At 42.4% G+C, this 21,846-nt stretch overlaps 1 protein-coding gene across 5 annotated transcripts in view; it reads left to right on the top strand.

The window, feature by feature from the left end:
• The window catches only part of epha3 (eph receptor A3), a 106,730-nt gene that overhangs the window by 7,765 nt on the left and 77,119 nt on the right, over positions 1-21,846 (top strand). For all 5 annotated transcript variants that reach the window (XM_071207114.1, XM_034109627.2, XM_071207113.1 and 2 more), the window contains exons 2-3: positions 87-151; positions 10,299-10,959. In XM_071207114.1, coding sequence (XP_071063215.1) covers positions 87-151; positions 10,299-10,959 — 726 coding nt within the window. The remainder of the gene's footprint in view (positions 1-86; positions 152-10,298; positions 10,960-21,846) is intronic.

The raw sequence follows: 21,846 nt of genomic DNA, 5'->3' as shown, positions 1-21,846 counted from the left end.
GATCCCCCCTATGGGAATAGAAGTAGACTAATTGGGGCTAACAAGGACTAGACATTCATGTTTTATCTTCCTCTTCTTCTCCACAGTCAACCTGTTAGACTCTAAAGCAAGCCAAGGGGAGTTGGGATGGATTTCCTACCCACTGCATGGGGTGAGTATCCTCTGTCTCTACATCAACCCACATCATTTCTGAACATGCTTACATTTGGGTGGGGGGGTGGCAGATCCACCAACACGCACTGGATGTTGGATTCAACGTCACACCACATGAAATCCGGATTTACAAAGCCCTGTGGTTCTCATTATGTGATGTTGACCCAATGAGCCAAGTGCAGATTAACCCACTTCTCTTTAGACATTTTTCTGTCCATTCTCCGTCTCTTAGGTTAAAGGGTTAAGCATTTGGGGCTCGCCATATGGTCAAGATGCTTAAGGGGAAATGTACTCTGTGTTGGTGTGCTTGAGTGTGCGTGTGTTTTAAGTAAGATTAAGGCATTAACAGATTTGAGGTTGGAGACATAAAAGCATCCACACAAGAATGTAGATAAGCCCCTTTTAAGTGAATATCACATCAACAACTGATATCATTTGACTTGTGTTGCATGTACAAATAATGGTGCCATTGTTGGGATTTCACTTGTTAATCCATTTGTTGTACACAACACGCACAGCCTCATTCTGTCCGTCACACATGCTGTAACACAGTTCATTTAACACACATTTTACAAGTTTGTCAGTGTCATGCGTTGATACAATTATCTCTCTGTATTCACTATACTGTATATATTTTGGTGTTGAAATACCACAACAAAACAATACAATAACATGTGAGAATTGTACAGCTTTTTTTTTAAAACAGCTAGCAATGTTGCAGCAACAAAGTTCCAAACATTTGAAAAAAAATCTCTGCAGCCTCATCTATCAGCCCCTCTCTCTCTGCGACCCCTTCACTGGGCTCTCCCTCAGTGTGTCTTTGCCTAGCTAGTTAGACTACTGTGCCTTAGGGCTGGCCCACTGACACACACACACACACACACACACACACACACACACACACACACACACGCACACACACACACACACACACACACACACACACACACACACACACACACACACACACACACACACACACACACACACACACACACACACACACACTCGTTTTTTTCCCTTTATTAAGTGTTAGAATTACTCCTTGGCAGTGGCTTAAGGTAATCCAGTCATTTGTTCCGTGGAGCTGCCAAACCATGTTTCCCTCGGCCGTATACAGCGCTGGTACCGTTTCTGTTTGAACCACAAGGGAAAAAAGGACCTTATATAAGAAGAAAAAAAACAGCGTGCTCTTTAAAGTCATTTATTCAGAAAACAATTGCAGGCTACAAAGTCAATAGCGTGACTATTTGAAAGGAAGAGATTGATGTTGCGCTGATAGAAGCTATTCACGTGTAGGAATATCCGTATACCAATATCAAGGACTTGATCCAGCGCTGGACGTAGGAATGTGTGGCGGAGGTTTTGCAGTGTTCACAGTGAGCTCTGCTTTATTTCAAGTGATTTGCTTTGAATGTGTTCAGATGAAAAGCGTGTGGTTATACAGTTCATGGAAATGCGGCAAGAATAGAAGCAAATGTCAGCCTTAAATGAGAATGACTCCAGAAAGAGAGGGGATAAGAGAGGATCAGAAAGAGGGAGAGAGAGAGAGAGAAGAGGTAAGAGGGAAGGACAGCAAAGGATGAGAGAGAGAGAGAGAGATATTGCTGATGATCAAGTCCTCAAGGTGAATCATCTGTAATTACTCACGTCATCCACTGACTGCACTCCGATAAGCAGCCTGCCCTGGGAGACGGCTGCTCACAAATGATTTCTCATAATGTGGCAGTGGCACTGAGCCCTCACACACACACACCCACACACACACACCACACACACACAACACACACACCACACACACACACACACACACACACACACACACACACACACACACACACACACACACACACACACACACACACACACACACACACACACACACACACACACACACACACACACACACCACACACACACACACACACACACACACACACACACACACACACACACGCACACACCCAAAACCACTCATTCACAATTGATGGAGAGACCGCAGCTATTGGCCTACCGAGACACACCGTGCTCCGGTCAGAACAAATTAAGAGCTTAACTTCCCCAGGTTGTTCACTCCAGGGCCACAAGCAGACTGACAAGTGTGTGTGTGTGGTGTGTGTGTGTGTGTGTGTGTGTGTGTGTGTGTGTGTGTGTGTGTGTGTGTGTATGTATGTGTGTGTGTGTGTGTGTGTGTGTGTGTGTGTGTGTGTGTGTGTGTGTGTGGTGTGTGTGTGTGTGTGTGTGTGTGGAGTGTGTGGAGTGTGTGTGATCCACATACCGTTATCTGTCTGGGAGGCAGGCTGATTGCTGAGAAGTGTCCAGGGGGCTTAGTATTTCACAAGACTAAAGAGTGTTAGAGATTACATTCTTGTGTTCTTTGAGAGCATTCTTCAGCAACAAACCAACACCCCAGACACGGGCTGTGCATACCAAATATAATTATTGGGCCAAAACAAAGTAAAGTCAATTTTAATAGGAACCAATAGGAGGAATAGACTTCCAAAGCTCTGGTGGCTTAGTCATAATTCACAATGTGCAGTTTGGTTTGCTCACTGCCATCCTTGTAAGAAAACATTTTTGATGTTGAATAAGACTATACAATCTTCCATATAGGCTTCAGTTTGTCTGTATTTAACTATTTGATTGGCTCATTTTATTGAGTGATTGGACTTTTTTGGATCGCCTGATTTGATAGGCCAGATGGATCAACAATTTTATTATTGAGTTGGATTTATCATTTTTTATTAGCCATTTGTATTACATTATTTGATTGGCCCATTGGATCCAGTCATTTGGTTGGCCCATTGGAATGAGCAACTTGATTGGCCCATTGGATGGAGCCATTTGATTGGCCCTTTGGATTCAGCTAATTGATTGGCTCATTTGATCAAGTCATTTGTTGTCCACTTGGAACAAGGCATTTGAATGTCGCATTGGAACAAGTCATTTGAATGTCCCATTGGATCAAGTCATTTGATTGGCCTCTTGGATTGTCAATTTACTTTACAAGTAAAGTAACATTGGCATCGACTGAGCTTTTGTGTCTTCATAAAATTGATTGACATCCATAGAAAAAAGCCAGCAGTCGCACTGTGTGAACTCTGTGTAATCTGTCAGCAATAATAAGAAATATTTAACATAGACATTCACATTTAACATTCCAATTCTAAGGGCTGGAAGAGGAGAGTGGGGGGCCCATACACAATATAATAGCATGGCTTTCTATATTGTGGACTATGTCCACCACTTCAGTCAGGCAGCTTTCTGTGTTTAAGTGTGCTGTCAGAGTACAGATTTCTGTTTCAACTTCTTTAGTCACCCATGGGCCCTTAAAACCCCCCATACACCGCTGCTTCCCCATCAGGGAAATCAGCCTGACCAGCATAAAACGCATCCCCTGCCCCCCAGACAGAGAGAGTACAGAGAAAAGCCCTTCCATAAACGAGGATTAGTAGGGAGGGCAAGGGACCATATAGGAGGAAGACGAGGGTGAAGTTTAAAGTGTATTAGTAGTTACTTTTCTTCCTGGTAAGACCAGCTGATGCAAAAATGTTGATTGACGTAAAGTCTACAGCATGACAACACATTGAAATTGTATCAAATACAGCGGTTGGTACCAGAAATGCGTTGATATTCCCCCTAACAAATAAATACGAGACCTGAGCATAACTAAAAAGCACAAACAAACTACAAAAAGGCAAAGGTTCTTTGGAATGTGTTGTTTCCAGAATTATTTATTGTTGCTGATGTGTCCTTGAGCAAAGCATAGACAAGGATTAGTGATGCAAGCTTGACGCCTTTTTCAAAAACAATAATAAGAGGAGGAATGAAGTGTGCGCTCAGTGTTCCTTTTGTAAGGCCGGCTGATGAAATGTCCTCTGACAGATATGCCACAGTTGTCGTGCCAGTGACCCCACTGACCTTTATGGAGCCCAAGAGCTGCACACTTGTTGGCCCCTACAGTTTTTTTGCTGTACCCCTCTCCAGCTGTAGCTTTTTCAATGGACACTTGTAAATGCACTTTATATGGAGACTGCTTCTGCCAATATTTTATTTTAAAGCCCCAAATAGTATCTCAATGTCCAAAAGAAGGACAACAATCTAACATCTCAACTATTTAATAATATTAAGTAGTGTAATATATTCTGAAAAACTCACATTCATTAAAATAAAACAATATAAACATATTTTCTATATTAATAAAACAAATTATTTTCCAATCCAGAGCTTACTTCTATACAAATTATTGTTTGAATATTTATTTGGCCCTCATTCCCATCCCAAACAACTTGCTAACAGATGACAATTGCTAGAATAGAGTCCAGTAAGAACAAAAACATTTTGATAAGGATTTAACCAAACCTACTGACACCCCCTTAAAAAATATAGCTAACTTTTAAACCTTAGAGAATAGGACACCCAATTCCAATCTTCCTTAAATATGACTAGTCTTGGTAAAATGCATCATTAACCTATACTGGTCAATATACTGGCCCATTAACTCCTGTTGACCTGTGTGTCTTTGAAGTGGGTGAACTGGTGTGCTGACTTGGTGCCTCTGAGACGTGCCTGTTGTAATGATATGAACAGATCAGGTTACAACACTCAATGTTACTGTCCCTTTAGCTGCTTTACCTACCTACAGCACAGATCAGAGAAACCAGTGGCAGTATCACACCAAACTACGCCCCGACGGTGACCATCAGGGTTCGGGGTCAGAGGTCAACAGGACTGGTGTAGGGTCCTCGTGCTGTTATATATCAATTAGAGGGCACGGAGAGGAGAGTTATGAAGAGAACACACTGGCTTTAGACATTTATTTATGCTGGTAAACACATAAACTCTTTCACAGATTCACATCGGGAATTGCCTCTGGTGGCGAGAAGGTGTAATGCAAAAAATGTTGCCTCTGGATTTTAATTTGTGATGAGAGAAGTTAAATACAGATCCACCAAATGATTTTGACTACCCAAATTTGCTCGAACAAATCCCTAAACCCATCTAAGGGCATGTGTTTTGCAGTGTGCAACTATGCTTGCACATGCCCAAACAAAGTAGATATTTTGGGAACAACAATTATTGATCTAAACCATTTCTTTAACCAACAAACGTAATAATGCAATCATTACAATAACTAAAACATATACAAATCCAAATGTGATACCATGATATTCGTGTTTTATCGTGTTAGTGAAATGTTTCAACTGTCAAATTATTTTATTTTAATTTATTTTAATTTCGGTAAGAGTGTTCTCGACCAGTCTTACCATTTTCTCTCACATACTGTAGGGGTAGGTAAAAATGAGAGTATGCGTGAATCCAAGAGATCAAATAGGAACAAATCCTGGATACGAACATAAATGAAAGGTTCAAATATAACTTCCTGTGTGAGGCCAATTGTCATCAAGTAATCAGGCGTTTTGCTGAACAGTCCAACATGTTTTCCAATTCGCCAATGTGCACAGAACATGGCAAACCTTGAATCTACTGTAATATACATATATACAATTGATACCCCTACAGTCCGTCGAGAACTCTCCAACATGATATTTGTTCTGGATCTGGATTATAATGTTGAGATATTCTCTGTTTATTCCACACTCCTTTATCCTCCTTGTCAAGTAAAGGACAGAAAACAAGTCTTAACTAGCACACCCAGGGAAGTGATTCAAGGTTGTCCATTCTTATGATGTAATGTTGTATGATGTGATTGGGAAGAGGATAGCTGCATGTAATTGATGCTATCCTCCAGAGTGGCATCCTCACATCATAGCGGAGGTCTGATTTACTTTGCCAGAGACTTGTTCAAGTCAAGTCATCTTCTCTGGAATAGGATATAGCATGCCTAACACACACGCATACATACGTGAAGACGCATACACACACCTGGGTTTGATTTTGAACCGTGTGTGTTTGGGGTTCGGCAAACTTCAGACCCCTGCCAAAGACAGCTTAAAAGCAGAGAGCAATCACTCGCAGTCACTTTAGATTTAGCCCAGTTTGCATCATATTGCTGGACATGAAAGTACATGAAGGGATAAGACATAAATCCTGCAGCTCTCACAGACATCTGCTTACAAAGACTGGGTATTATGCACATACACACACACCAATCCATGCAGAAACACAGATGCACAGATGCACACAACATGTTCATACTCGGGACGGCCTGTGAAACATAGTTCATGTTCAAAAACACACACACACACACACACACACACACACACACACACACACACACACACACACACACACACACACACACACACACACACACACACACACACACACACACACACACACACACACACACACACACACACACACACACACACACACACACACACACACATACCATATATACATCACTTCAGGGGACATTCCATTGACTTACATGCTTTTCCTGGAGACTTATCCTAACCTTAACCATAACCAACACATGCCTAACCCTAACCCTTACCCTTAACCTTAACCTTACCCTTACCCTAATCCTAAACCTAACCAAGTCTTCACCCTAAAATTAATGATCCCCCTCATGGGGACCTCCAATTTGTCCCCATAAGGGAAGCCAGTCCCCACACGTGACTATGTAAACAGATTTAGGTCCCCACAAGTATAGTAATGCTAGTCCACACACACACACACACACACACACACACACACACACACACACACACACACACACACACACACACACACACACACACACACACACACACACACACACACACACACACACACACACACACACACACACACACACACACACACACACACACACACACACACACACACATTTTTCCAGTCGATACAGACATACAGTATAGACAGTAATGCACACACACTGTGGCCTCCACCCTCAGGCCACTTGTTCCGTTAGAAACCAATTTTGCCAGAGTAGCTCACTTTTTAGGGTAAAGGAAAATCAAACTAGGCAAAGTAAATATAGCTGTGATTTTTTTCTAATAAATGGGGAAGCAAGGGTGGACATTCCAGAGTATTACATTTTGGAGAGTTGCCTGGATATGTTCACTTTTAAGTAAGTGCTGTGGTCAAAGTGCAATACTTTGGCACCAGTGTTGCCTGATGTACTAAACAATATGTTCCTACAACAAAACTGCATTGTCAAAGTGTTGATGTTCTGTGTGAAACAACAACACAACCGTAACTCATTTTTCTTAATAACATGACTTATTTTCATTATCTTCTTTCTAAATAAAGTAGTTCTGTGGACTTAACATAATCAAGTATTTTTTGCTTTTTCGTTTAGTTTTGTTTCAATTTAAAAAAGTTAACCAAGTCTTTAAAACTGCCACTCTAACCCAAGAAAAAAACGAATTTGAGAATGCAGTTTAGTTGTATTGGCACGTTGAATTGTTGGAGTAAGGGTTGCTTCCTTTTGAGCAGACATAAGACACTTTGCTGACTGGGTAGCAGAAATTGAAAAATACATAACTTATGATAATGATAAATGGTAAAGCACTATGATTTAGATTTAACCATTTGGGGGTTGTGGACTCTGTGTTAATATTTACAATCCTCAACAGATAAAGGAAAAGCTGTTATTTAGCCTTTTTTGTTCAGGCTTTGATGGCTCTGTATATCCACCCGGGCCATGGGTACAAACAGACTGTGAGCTGGGTGGGTTGGGCCTTTTTGTGTTGACGGTTAGCACACACCGTGTCCAAGTGTGGGGGCACAGTTCCCACTCTCTTCTGTGCCGTTTTACCATTCAGACCAAGACATTCTCTGCAGTGCAGCTGGCATTGTGGAACAGTAGCAGAAGATCTAAAGTGTTTCTTTAAAAGTAAACTAAAGCTGAGAGTTTAAAGGTATTACCAAGGTTTAGGTTAGGGTTAGGGTTAAGAAAAGTTTGTGAGTTTGGGGCGAAAATAGACATTTCTTTATTGAGTACTTATTAGATGTATACATTTAGATATGTATGATATTTTAAACCAGTCACACATCACCTCTGCACAAAACAACTAGATGCATGGTTGTGCTGCTTTCAGTCCCAGCAGGGAGACATTGTTTAACCAACACAGACATTATACATGTGAAGCTGAAGCAGAGTAGGATGTTATCTTTTCATTTAGTTCATGTAAGTACATTGTCTTATCAAACATAATGTCAACACAATCACTAATCATAGTGGCAGCACTTCTCCTCCCGCCCCTTCAGGTTGTGTCAGGGTCTTTCACCAAATCTCTTTTCACGTCATCACATCATTATGTCTGCATACATGTTGCGTCAAGCTGCTGAACTCATGAGTAAATTGAGGTGAAATGTTAAGATTAGCTTCATCTCCTTTATTTTAGACCCCCTGTTATTGTTAGAGCTACAGAGAGCTTGGACTACACTGATGAATGAGGTGACGCCAAGAAAAGCATGACGGGGGAGACTAAACACCAATGGAATCCCTCCCCTCGATTTTTGTCTCACTTTGTCTCACCCTCCTTCTTCCAATTGCTTTCTCTCAGCTCTATCTCTTTTACTTCCTCTACTTCTCCATTCTCTCTTTCAAGGGTGTTTCATTAACTTTACTGTGAGATGAAAAGCAAGTGGCCATCCTTCAGACTGAGAGCCTCTTGAACGCCTCACACTCATAGATGTGCCACACACACACACACACACACACACACACACACACACACACACACACACACACACACACACACACACACACACACACACACACACACACACACACACACACACACACACACACACACACACACACACACACACACACACACACACACACATGTAATGGAGAACCTAGACTTTCTTAGCTCGTCATTACTTTCTGTGTTCAGGCTGAAAGCACCTGCTGTGTCCGCCTGCTACGGCACTTTAAACACTTCACATGAGCCCTATGTTAATGTATATGTGTGTGTGGGTTTATGTTTCCATTAATGCTTGTGTGAAAGGAGCGATAATTCAGTTTCACTTACCCAGAAAGCCTTTATCTTTCTCCCTCTCTCAGAAGAAAAGCATTCCGGCATACATTCATTCTGAATTTTCACAGAAAAAAATTGAAAAAGCCTCCATTTACATATTAAGGTCCATTCGTTCTAATGACTGTCATTTAACCACAATGAGCCCAGTGTTTCAGGTGTTTGCCCATTCATCATCGCTCCGATTCATTGTTGATTTGCCTGGACTGCGAAGCCAAAGCGCATGATCAATGAGTCTTCCCGCTGTGTCCAATTCAAAAGGAATGACCCCGCTTTCTTTTTCTCCTCTCCTCTCATTGCTTTCTCCCAGTGGAGGGAAAATGTAAGATAGACACGAACGTTCCTGGTATACACTCACATCTGTCTTTACTTCGTAGATTCTTTTGTTTCATAGTGGATTCAGCACGTGTCCTTCAGTAGCAGTAGTACTGTGATGCAAATAACCAAGACTTGCAGCTTGAAAGTCCTCACTTGTAGAGAAAAAAACATGTTAGTAAAAGGGTGGGAAAAAACACTATAAGATTTCTGCTAATATTTAAAAGCAATTAAGCAGCTTAACACAAATGTATGATGGGAAATCACACTTTGTGGTTTTACTCTGAGATGTTTTCACAGCAGGCTAATCGAGAACATTTGGCCAATGCAGCAAGTTTGCTTTTAATTAGAGTAATTTACTAGAGATCTTGTAGTGCGATTTCTCACCCTTAAGTGTTTATTAGATGCTTAGTATTCAGCAAGAGTGAATCTGTATCTAAATAATTCATCTGTAAATGCTTACAGGCTAGAGATAACTTTATTTTTTTCTCTGCTATCCCTCCTTTCCCCTTTCTTCCTCCTTCTCTGACTCCAAATTTCCCTTTTCCCGTTCCCTGCTCTTCACCTCTCTCCTATGCCTTTGCTACTTTTTTCTTCTCTTTTGACCCCAAATCCTGACCTCTATATCTTTGCTCCACCTTAATTTCTCCTCTTATCTTCTCACATCTTTGTACCTACTTTTCATCACTTCCTTTGTGATGAAAATACATAATACCTTTCCTTTTAACTGTCTGCTTCCTCCAACCCTTCTGGTCTTTTTACCTTCAATTGTTCCCTCTTGCACGTGGTTCCCTATCTCTCATTTCTTCGTTGCTCCTTCGTCTTCTTCTGTTTTCTCTCTTCCACCTCTCCTTCTCTCCATTCTTTTTTTAGTGGGAGGAGATCAGCGGGGTGGATGAGCACTACACTCCCATCAGGACCTTCCAGGTGTGCAACGTGATGGAGTACAGCCAGAACAACTGGCTTCGTACCAATTGGATCGCTCGCCAGTCGGCCCAGAAGATCTACGTGGAGCTGAAGTTCACGCTGAGGGACTGCAACTCCATCCCGCTGGTGTTGGGCACCTGCAAGGAAACCTTCAACCTCCTCTACCAGGAGACGGACGACGACCAGGGCACCCACTTCAGAGAACACCTGTACACCAAGATCGACACCATCGCCGCTGATGAGAGTTTCACCCAAATGGACCTCGGAGATCGCATCCTCAAGCTGAACACTGAGGTGCGCGAGGTGGGCCCCATGACCAAGAAGGGCTTCTACCTGGCGTTCCAGGACGTGGGCGCCTGCGTAGCTTTGGTTTCAGTGAGGGTTTATTTCAAGAAGTGCCCGAACACTGTGAGGAATCTGGCCTCTTTCCCTGATACGGTGCCCATGGACTCCCAGTCGCTGGTGGAGGTCAAAGGGTCATGTGTCAATCACTCCAAAGAGCAGGAGCCTCCGCGAATGTACTGCAGCACAGAGGGCGAGTGGCTCGTGCCAATCGGGAAGTGTCTTTGTAACCCGGGTTACGAGGAAAGAAGCAACACCTGCCAAAGTAAGACAGCTTTTTATCTATCCGTTTTTTTTCCTAGTCTCTCATACATTCTTTGTCATTGTTTGAAATGTGATACAATGCAGCGTTTGCAGAAGGGTTGGATGAAAAGACCTTCACACTTCATGTCTGTCAGCCAAAAACGTATTATATATTTTGCCTACAGTATACATATGTGTATGTTTTTCTGTGTATGTCACTCTGTACTTTCAAAAGAACCCAACAAATCCCACAGCGCTGTTGGAGAGTATGCATGTGTGCAATGTGCAGTAGTCCAATAGTAATCTTCTGTGTCACACATCATTAGCAATGGGAAGCTCTTGACCAGAGTAGCAGGGATGGGACTGATAACCCAGAAGAAAGGAGTGGGCAGGAGTGGATGGTGAATAATGGAATGGTTGCGGTGGTGGTTGCGGGTGTTGGTGGAGTCATGAGTGAGTAGACGTTGGAGTCTGGAGATCCTCGCTCTCGCCCCAAAGTCTGTTGTCGCCTCCGAGGTGGTTGACAAAGCCAAAAACTATACGTCTGGCGGCCTGGCTTTGCCTTTTTATTTCAGACTGTCTGCGACATCATCATCACACGTGCTTTGCAGGGCGACTGGCTTGAGTTGTTGCCAGCTGGTTATTGAAGAGAATCACAATGTCTCCTTGACTGAAGTCACTTAATATGTTTGTGGGTCCTTGTGCTGATCCTTTGGACATATTTCTCTTTAAACGACACACAACCTGAGGGTTTTACTCTCAGATGTTTCTGTTTTCCATGTTTATTGATTGTAATTGTCCATTGAATGTCCTTTTTCCTCACCATTTGACTTTATTTCACCTTAAGTAGTTGGACATGAAGTAAATACTGCCCCATGGTATCTGTTATAGCCCCTTTGGGATCAAGCAACCAGTGGGTTCAAAGGTTAAGTGTCACAAGGAGCCTTTCATTTCAGCACACAACCTCCCAATGGGATTAACATTAACAGTGTAATGGGTTATAATCCCCCCAGAAGTATGTTTATTTTCGAACCTTTTATTTATAAAGGGTTGCATGTATGCGCATAGACATAAGATAACTATATCATTTAACAAACTTAAGCTAAATTGAATTTCCTGTGTGTGGCTTCTGCGGCCAGCCAAAGAGCTTTCATCAATTACAGTTGCAGTACTTCATCAACGTTTCCCTGCGACAAGATGTTTTGCATCTGTGCAGTAGCTCATCCAGTGCAGCGGCTCCATTAAAGGGATGCCGTAGTGTCCCATAGCTTCAAAGAAAGTAAAGCAGCAAAACACTTTTCTACAGTACGTAAGAGCATATCATGTTTTGAAATACTATAGAGTAAAGTAAATGAACAGAAGTGGTATGCACTTGTTTACTTCAGCCTTGAGTTGTTTATATATCTGTAGATTTGTTTGCCATCACTAGATGCGCTCGTCTTTTCTCCGTTTTTAGCAAGCTCCTAACTCTGCTTCAGAATTCACATGCAGCAGCTATTTGAAGCCACCTCTGCACTGCGGCTGTTCCACAGTGTCTTTAAAGTAACAACAAAAGAAGTGTTGGAGGTTTCTAGAAAAAAGTGCTTGTTTTTAGCCTTTGCAGTCCTAGTCATTGTCCCTGGCCCTAAATGCTCCCATGTTCATCAACTCTCTCCTCTCCAGGGCCATAACCAGTGTTAATTAAAGATCAAAGGCAGGCTCCCAGGTCAGCCCCCTGCTGTCAGGGCCAAGGGAAGCTCTTTTTCTGGCTCTGTGGACCGCAGAGCAGCCTGTCTCACTGTCCAGATGCGAGGAAACTTTGTCACAGCTGCCAGGTGATAAATGTAAATAGTAAACAGACTGAGGGGAATGTGAAATGGAAGCCGAAAATGACAACAAAACCTGATGCCCTCATCGTTTTAACCTTATTTTTCCCTTAAAAGAGGGTGTTGAAACCTTAGTCATTACAGTAACTCTTAATTTGAGTTGTCCCATGTCTATATTCAATTTTGTTTGAATCTTTATCCAATAGACAAGAGTCGAGAAATCAATATTTTGTTTTTTTACTAAGGGCTGCTTGAATACAGCGATTGTATTTTTGCCCCCAACTTTGTGAGTGCAAAAGTAATATGCAAGAACAGGACCTTATGCTGACAAATGGCAGACCCCTGCCCCCCCTCCATACCACCCTCCATTTACTTCCTGTCTCTCTGTGAATTGTGTGAATGTTTGGATGTATTTGACAATCTCTTATTAGTTTCCGAGAGGTCTAATGGACTCTAATAAGGGCTTATGTTACCCTGGAGTGGGACAGCTGCACCAACAGGCCCCCGCAGCCCCCGTGTGCAGCCGTCGGGGGCCCCAACACGCAGCTCGCTCTCCAGGCCCTCTGTGTTAACAGATCGATGAGTGCATGCGGGTTAGGTCACGGTACAGGCAGATAGAGAGAAAGATGAAAACATATTTACAGCGCTACAGCCAGATAAAACAGAATGGAACAGATGTATAAGTATTTACATTTCCTAGCCACAAACTGGGCCCCAAAATATCATATTTCACCCCACAGAGAAGGTTGTTGGTGCATTATTAAACCGGCTGAACAAACAGAACTTATTCATAATTGGATACTTTTCCCTAAATTGTTGTTTTTACTAAAGCATAGTATACAAACAATATGTGATTGAGCAGAGGCCGCAAATGAATAATGTGGTCATTAAATATGCAGGCTGTCAGGAAGCAGCCGTGAGGTAGATTCAAGACTTGAAATGAAGTGTATGTATCAGGCGTTGTTGGCTTTGACTGTTCTAAATCAGATGTGGATGGAGCACCTTCGCTGAATAGTTCATGCTTTGTTTTATTTGCCCGAAATCCCTCCAAGAAGCATCTTCTGTTTACCTAATTTCTGCTCCATGACTGTGTGTGTGTGTGTGTGTGTGTGTGTGTGTGTGTGTGTGTGTGTGTGTGTGTGTGTGTGTGTGTGTGTGTGTGTGTGTGTGTGTGTGTGTGTGTGTGTGTGTGTGAGCAGGGGAGGAAGCGAGAGAGAGTGTGAGAGCAGAACTGTTGTTTACACAGACTCCAAAGTGTGTTTAAGGGCTTTAACAGAATACACTCTAGTATTAGACTGTCATTATCTTGCTTGGCGGTGTATTTGTGCGTTTGTGTGTATAGCCAGACATGTCTGTGAAAGCGAGGATGTTTTTTCGGTGTGGCTTTGGCAATGGGACAACGTATGTGTGCATGCCTGTGTGTGTGGCTGCATGTACTTCACAGGTTTCAGTCGTAATTGCTGTGAGCACATTTTGATATTTCATCATCCATATCAGTGCAGATGTCATCGGATCTTTTGTCAGGGAGAATCGTCGTGAGTGGATGTGGCGTTTTTAGAGAATTTACGAGGTGAATGGACGCGTCACTCATCGTCTGGATTACTGTATGTTTTGTGAGCAGGCTTCGGCCTTTCCACGGAGAATGTGAGTCCAGATCTAATCTCGCTAAGTCAGCCTTGCATCCGTCATTAGAACAGACTGGAGCAGGTGAACCAGCTCCTATCTACCAACAGTGTGAAATTCCTGCGACCCTAATTTGATCCTAAAACAGCAAACGGATGTCTGTCCGTCTAGTTTGAGTGAGTGTGTGAGTGTGTGTGTGTGTGTGTGTGTGTGTGTGTGCGTGTGTGTGTGTGTATATATATTGCAAATGCACGCAGCTGTTCCGCTGTACGTTACGGCAGGTTTACATTCTTACTGGACTTATCAAGACACACAATCCTCAAAGTTGCCGGTGTCATAATGCTTATTATAATTACACATACAGTAAATCAGTAAACATAGACACTCACGGATACACTCCAGCCTTCTTCAGCCAGATTTTCTGGTTTTGCATGGATTACTTACCATATCTTAGTATACAGTACGTGGAAGGGAGAGAAGTTCATTTGGCCAAGTTTTAATGAACTATACAGATTAATATGATTTATGTTTGATCATTTTGTACTGATGTTACACTGGGCTGGGCTTTATATCAACATTGTTAGAAATGGCCTTTGCTTTTGGATATTTTAATATTACAAACATTGTCTTAAACTGGTTTTAAAGGCTGCATTCCAATAAAATAATGTACTTTTCTGGACCACAAGACTTTTCTCGCTCTTCAATTATGTGTACAGTATACACCCACTTCAGCCAGTAAATCTACATTACTGATGGTTATTCATCAAAATGCTGATTGTGGAAATATGTTGTGAAAGCGCCAATGGTCATGATCTTAACAAATCAGTTTTGAGTTATGGTAAAACCATATTTTATTATTTGATTTTCTTTATGGCTCAGCCCTGTGGAACACGTTTTAAAATTATTGAGGAGACCGCAATGATCTCAGCATTTCCAAATGACAAGGCCGTTCTCTCCTTGTTCACTTCCTCTCTTCCTTTCCTTCTCTCTCCACTCACCCTTGTGGCTGATGGTCTTGGCCGCCGGTTCAAAGCCCGCTGTCCATCTCACATCGAATGTTTTATATCACTCTCCACTCTCTGGCTTAAGTGATTTAGCTGCTGCCCTCATGCACACACATACTTCCAAGCAGACGCGTTATCATCTTTCATTGGCTTTGTCACGCAAAACCTCCATCAACCTGACCAGTGCAATGATTCAGCATCCATTTCATCATTCCATTGGAAGCAAAGCTGTATTCAGCCTGAAAGATGATTCAAAAGATTCCATGTAATGTCATTGGGGGTTGCTGGAACGGCCAATGAGTCTCTTTCTATATCTCATCTCATTATTTTGGTCTGCTGGTCCCTTGGGTTGAGGGAAATGGTGGAGCTCCAGTGCGGCTGGGGAATAAACTCATTCATCTTGCAAAATGGGAGCCCGCATACTTTTAAGAGAGGTCAGACCACCCCGGAGCTCAATTACCAGTCAAAATTAAACTTCGAGTCATCATGTTGGGAGGATCCATTAAAGGAATGTCATTGTTTGCTAGATGCTTTATTTGGAGATGGCTTTGGAGCCTTTCTGCCCCCTGGTGATCAGACATATTTGAAAGAACTTTATTAAAGACACTCCCCTATCAATTAAAGCTTATATATTTTTTAATATTAATTTACTAAAGACGTTTCACGTTTTCCTTCCCATTATTTTACAGTTACCAAACTCTTATTTCTTGAGGATAGTAAAACTTACTGTCTTTGCTTTGTTTACTACGTACACACATTACAAATAGTCCCAATCAAAACCAATGTATAACAAGGAGATACAGCATTACTGCAGAAGTCCCACGGATATGCTTCGTGTCCCTTCTTATTTTTTTCCTCATCACCCACATGTTTTTTGTTCTGTGTTTTTCTATATATTTGTCCTGCCAGACAGTTGAGGCTGAGTGCAGTGAATTCATGAAGCCATTGGCTCTCCTCCGTCCCTTGGAAGGACTCTGTTTGTTTGTGTTGGCCGTTACATAACTGCCTGGCTCTCGACAAGAACATGTCAGTTAAACACACACATAACACCATATCCTTTCAATTATAGTGACAGCATTTCTAATCCAGGATCAGGATAATATTGGATATTCTTCTCTTATTTTGACGAATATGTTTTTGCATTATTACGTTTGTTTCTTTGTGTTATAGCCATTATTTATCCAGTTCACTGAGTCCTCTGAGCCATTGTTATTTTCCCCAGACAATAGCCTGTTACTGTTGTTGTTCCTTGTTGAGAGGCACCTCCATCGTTGTCCTTGAGAGCGGGTGTTATTCATTTTCTTCCGCCACACACAAAGCCAATCCAGGCAATCACATCACGTCATGTGTCCTGCGTGTGTGTATGAAGTGTTATACTGTACATTGCTCTGTGCTAACTCTAGTGTTCCATTGCATCAAAGTCCTCCTCTACTGTCAGTTCAGCTTAGCGTGGAGCCTCACTCCGCCGCAGCCTTTTGGCTGTGAGCTGCATGGCATTTCGCCTTTTGGAGCTCAAAAAGAGAGGAGAGGCTGGAAGAAAGGACAATGCCTTGATTTAGTGCTCCAGAGAGAAAGGTCTTGAATCATGATGTTAACACCAACGAATGCTGGGTGTAAAAGTAAAGCCATCTTGTTTTCATTCCTGGAATCACAGTGTCTTATTCCAACTAGCACAGACTTATGCTTTAGCAACTGAGCGCTCTCTCCAGGGAAAGTTGGCAGCAGAAACCTATCAGACATTTATTTGTTGGAGTCCAACACCCTCAAATGTGTCCAGTTTCAGTGGATCACGCTATGTTTGCCCTCTTTTATTTACTTTTAAGCAACTGTGTTGTAGCTTAACATGGAGTTAAAGGAGAATCCATACACATGCATTAATGTATCACTGTTTGAAAGTGAAATATTAGTTCAAGCTGATCTATTTATGTTGTATTTCATACGTTTTCCCTCGCCGTTTAAATGTACAGTCCCTCCAGTGCTGTTTGACTTTTTGAGGATCTTCCATAACCTTGATGAACAAAAAACAAGAAATGCTAATTAGAGCACGCAGAGAAGCCTGCAGCAATCATACTGACTCCCAATCCATAACAGCAGCCGGGAGGGAAATGTGACTGGAGGGAGGGAAACAGAGGAAGGGAGAGTTAGAAAAAAGAAAGAGAGAGAAGAGAAATAATGAGCATGGCGTTAATTAGAGACACCATACAGCTGCAGTTGAAATGCAAGAGTTACTCACTGAGCGAGCAAAATCATTTCATATATACTCATATGGAGTGCTGCAGGGATGCATTTTGAAGCTTTTACGTGTCTTAAAAAGGCAGTGGCTAAATGAGACTGTACAGAAGTTGTTGGGGACAAAACACCATCACTCCAAACATGGAAACTCATATTTAGTTGTACGCCTTATTGTATCCAGGCAGCACTCTGGATCGCAAACTGTTCCAACTCAAACTTTCCAACTTTTACAATAATCCATTTATGCAGCAAGAGTAAAAGCTTTTTTCAAATAGCTAAGTGCATGAAATCAAATTACAAGATGAAAGCTTAGTGAGGTGGAAGTTATGCGACTGAGCTTTGGTATTTTAACGTTATACTCCTTCCAATTGCATATAAATCATCAAGTGGTGTTCATTCCTCAACATTTTCTTGCTGAACAAAGTGTGGAAGCACAAGTTTGTTTGCCACAGGGCTAATTTCCTGCAATGATCCAAAATCCAATAGAAGAACCCCATTGGCTTTTTGTCAAGGGAACAAGTGAGATGCTAACATTTGGGTGAGCCAACACAATATATTGTCCCTATAGCACTCAACCGTATACTGTGTAGCATATACACATATCAGTGTCTTTCATATCAGCTGCTGTATATGCAGATTTATACTGCATGAGCAAATGTCTGTTTGTGTCTCAATCCCTCTTGAATCAATCCCTGCGTCTGTATCTCTGTGCACACCCATATAGTGTTCTGGTGTGTCTGTGTGTGTGTGTGTGTGTGTGTGTGTGTGTGTGTGTGTGTGTGTGTGTGTGTGTGTGTGTGTGTGTGTGTGTGTGTGTTTGTTTGTTTCTGACACGCCGGGCCATGGCGGATGCTGCAGCCAGAGATGGAGGAAAGGTTTGTTCATTCAGGGGTATTATTGCTTGTTTGCTTATCTCTTTATGGGCCTTCCAGTGCAGGCTGGGGGTGGCAGGCGAGCCCATCACCCCGGGGCCCTGGTGCTGTTTGGACTTCAAAGCTGTTGGTAACCACAGGCTGAGGAATTCAACTTAACACACACACAGACAAAAACACCCACATGCACACACACACACACACACACACACACACACACACACACACACACACACACACACACACACACACACACACACACACACACACACACACACACACACACACACACACACACACACACACACACACACACACACACACACAGCCAGGCCTAAAAGAGAAACGCAAGGACGGATAGATGGGGTGCTTATTTGTTAGTGAGGCCCCTGCCAGTTGACAAGACCACTTCACAGTGGTCAGTCTTTGTGTGCCTGTCTGTGTATGTGTTTACAATACACAGAGGAATGGTTATCATGACGCATGCAAAAACTAAGCACATCATTTATCTGCATATGGGGATATGTTTATTTCTGGGCTTCTGTGCATGGGCGATCACTTTACCAGTGTGTGTGTGTGTGTGTGTGTGTGTGTGTGTGTGTGTGTGTGTGTGTGTGTGTGTGTGTGTGTGTGTGTGTTTCAGGTAAGGAAAGAGGGATGCACAAAGTGGGGAACGTCCTGTTTGACGGACACAGTGGATGTCTGGATACACATGTAATGTAACAGGGGAGGGAGTAGGATGGAGGAGTCACTCCATCATTCCTGATAGATGAGAAGGAGGGAGGGGAGGGTGGAGGCAAGAGAGAAAGAAAGTGAGCTGTCACTGGGAAACAGACCCCTGCTGAAAACTGTTTGGCGCAGGGTGTCTGCTTTGTGATTTGTGACGTTATCGCTATCAATTCAACATCCACAGAGCTGTCTGTATGGAAGCAAACAAGAGACAGAAGTATTTCAATTTGATCAGACACCGAATTTATAGCATTGAAAATAATTACTTTGAAAATCATGTATCGGCAATTTTATTGCAATAGCAATGTTAAAATGAAGTAAACTGGATATAAAATCCCCAAACAGGCGAAAACCTACCAGTTTCACCCACTGTCTCTGCCACCTCCCTCCATGCCTGGTTCCTCCGGTTTGTATCGGGAGCATCAAAAGTTGAACATTGCTCAACTTTTGATGCTCACGATGCTTTCGAAGCTGGCATCAGCCAATCAAATCCCGTTTATGCAAATCCCGCCAGTACAAGCGCTAGCCAATCAAACCGCATGCAAGCTGGGAGAGCCAGACCGCAGTTCATTTCCTCATATTCCAAACGAGAAATGACAGTAGCAAATCACCCGGTTCTTTACGACCAGAACTATTTACCGGGATACAAACCGGAGGAACCAGGCATGGAGGCAGGTGGCAGAGACAGTGGGTGAAACTGGTAGGTTTTCGCCTGTTTGGGGAGTTTATATCCAGTTTACTTTGTTTTAACATTGCTATTGCTTTGTATGTCGGGGGCGGGAGATTCATGTGATTGGTTGTTGGTCGCGTTGCTCGCAAAAAATCGCCAAGCTTCAGACACGCCCAGCATCAAGATTTTTTTCATGCCTGTGTGTGGACGGGGCGTTAGTCCCGCCCACAGGAGATGCGAGCGGAGGAGCCGAGGAGGGGAACCGAGGAGAGAGGAGGGGAAGCAGCAGGCGGTTAGAGAAATGAGAACTCCTCTCCTCTGAGCGGTCATTTTAAAGAGACGTCCATTAATGATGACAGGAATCACAGCAGCCCTCTGTCTGATGGACAGATGTGTTCATGATGACTTATATATTTACTTTGATTCATTCACAGTGCGGTATAATGAGACAATAACAGGCTACAGATGCGGGGACACACACACATACATATATAGCCTATGTATATATGTATATAAATATATTAGGGCTGTCAAACGATTACAATTTTTAATCAGATTAATCACAGTTTAAAAATTAATTAATCATGATTATCACCATTCGAACTATGTCCAAAATATGCCATTTCTTTATGTATATTGTTGGGAATGGAAAGATAAATGAAGGAAGGCGGATATATCCATTTAACATACAGTAGCCTATGTATGTATGTTTATTATAACATTGTTCTGTGCGTCAAAATAAAAGTTGGCTCACACACATTACATTACATGTCACTTGTTAGACGCTTTTATCCAAAGCGACTTACATACTCAATACTGTGGGCAATCCCCACAGGAGCAATTTGGGGTGAAGTGTCTTGCCCAGGGACACAACGACATGCTGACTGCAGTGGGGTTTGAACCTGTGACCCCCTGACCCGAACACCAACGCACAACCCACTGCACCACACACACACCTATCAATAATCAAACCGTGGGGTCTTATTTCATTACGTGTTGATTTCTATCAAAACAGGGGGAGGGGTGATCTAACCGCCTTCTGGAAAAGCTTCACAAGTACGTCGGTACGCAAATGCGCTTTGTGACACAAGTGACGGTAAGCATTTCAGATTGTTGCCGCGCATTCGTACCTGCGTACCAGTTATGTGCACCGACTACAGCAAAAGTATTCTCCGTCGGGACTTCCTGCAACAACACCACGCCGTTATCTTGATTCTGATTGGCCAGAAGACATTATCAAAGATGTTCTATTGAGAAGACGATCACTACGTGACAAAAGTTTTCAAAACCGTTTCTGGTCTTCGGTATTTCCAGACAAGTGGCTGCTGAAATCAATCTTACTAACTGCTGTCTGCGCAATTTACTACGGACTTTATTTTGCTTACTTTAACATCATTTTTCATGGTGGGGCTAAGCCATTTCTTGGTATGGGTGTAGCCTACCCCAGCCATACCCTGGCGCTGCTACTGGTGGGATGTATGGGGTGGGCCATTCTGCACATGCGTTAAATATTTTAACGCAATTAATTCAAAAAATTAATTACCGCCGTTAACGCGATACTTTTGACAGCATTGAAATATATACAATTTCAGAATCAAACAGAGCACTCTCATAATAACGTAACACTATCAGAGACTGGATATACCCAAATAAATGGTGCCAATCTTCAGTCAGATGTGAATGTGTAACTTAACATTTTCAGTAAGAATAACGGACAAAAGGAGTGCAAATACAATTTATTGAAATGTGAACTAAAAGTTATCAAGCATGAAACATCACCATTTTTTTAAATAAAAATGAAATAATATACATAAGTTACACTAAATGTTAATCTGTTAATTGATTAAGTAAACACATGTTGTCAAATAAAGTGACAGGCTAGGCCGATGCAGGTGGTAACAGCTATGCCCAGCATGGGCTAAGTTCTGTAGTTGCAGCTGGTGCAGGTCCTCCTCCATCAGGCCTGGTCCTCCT

This window comes from Pseudochaenichthys georgianus, chromosome 21, assembly GCF_902827115.2.
Source record: "Pseudochaenichthys georgianus chromosome 21, fPseGeo1.2, whole genome shotgun sequence".
In the NCBI taxonomy this organism is placed as follows: Eukaryota; Metazoa; Chordata; class Actinopteri; order Perciformes; family Channichthyidae; genus Pseudochaenichthys; species Pseudochaenichthys georgianus.
Note: the sequence above shows the minus strand (reverse complement) of the source record. Positions and strands in the feature narration are given on the sequence as shown.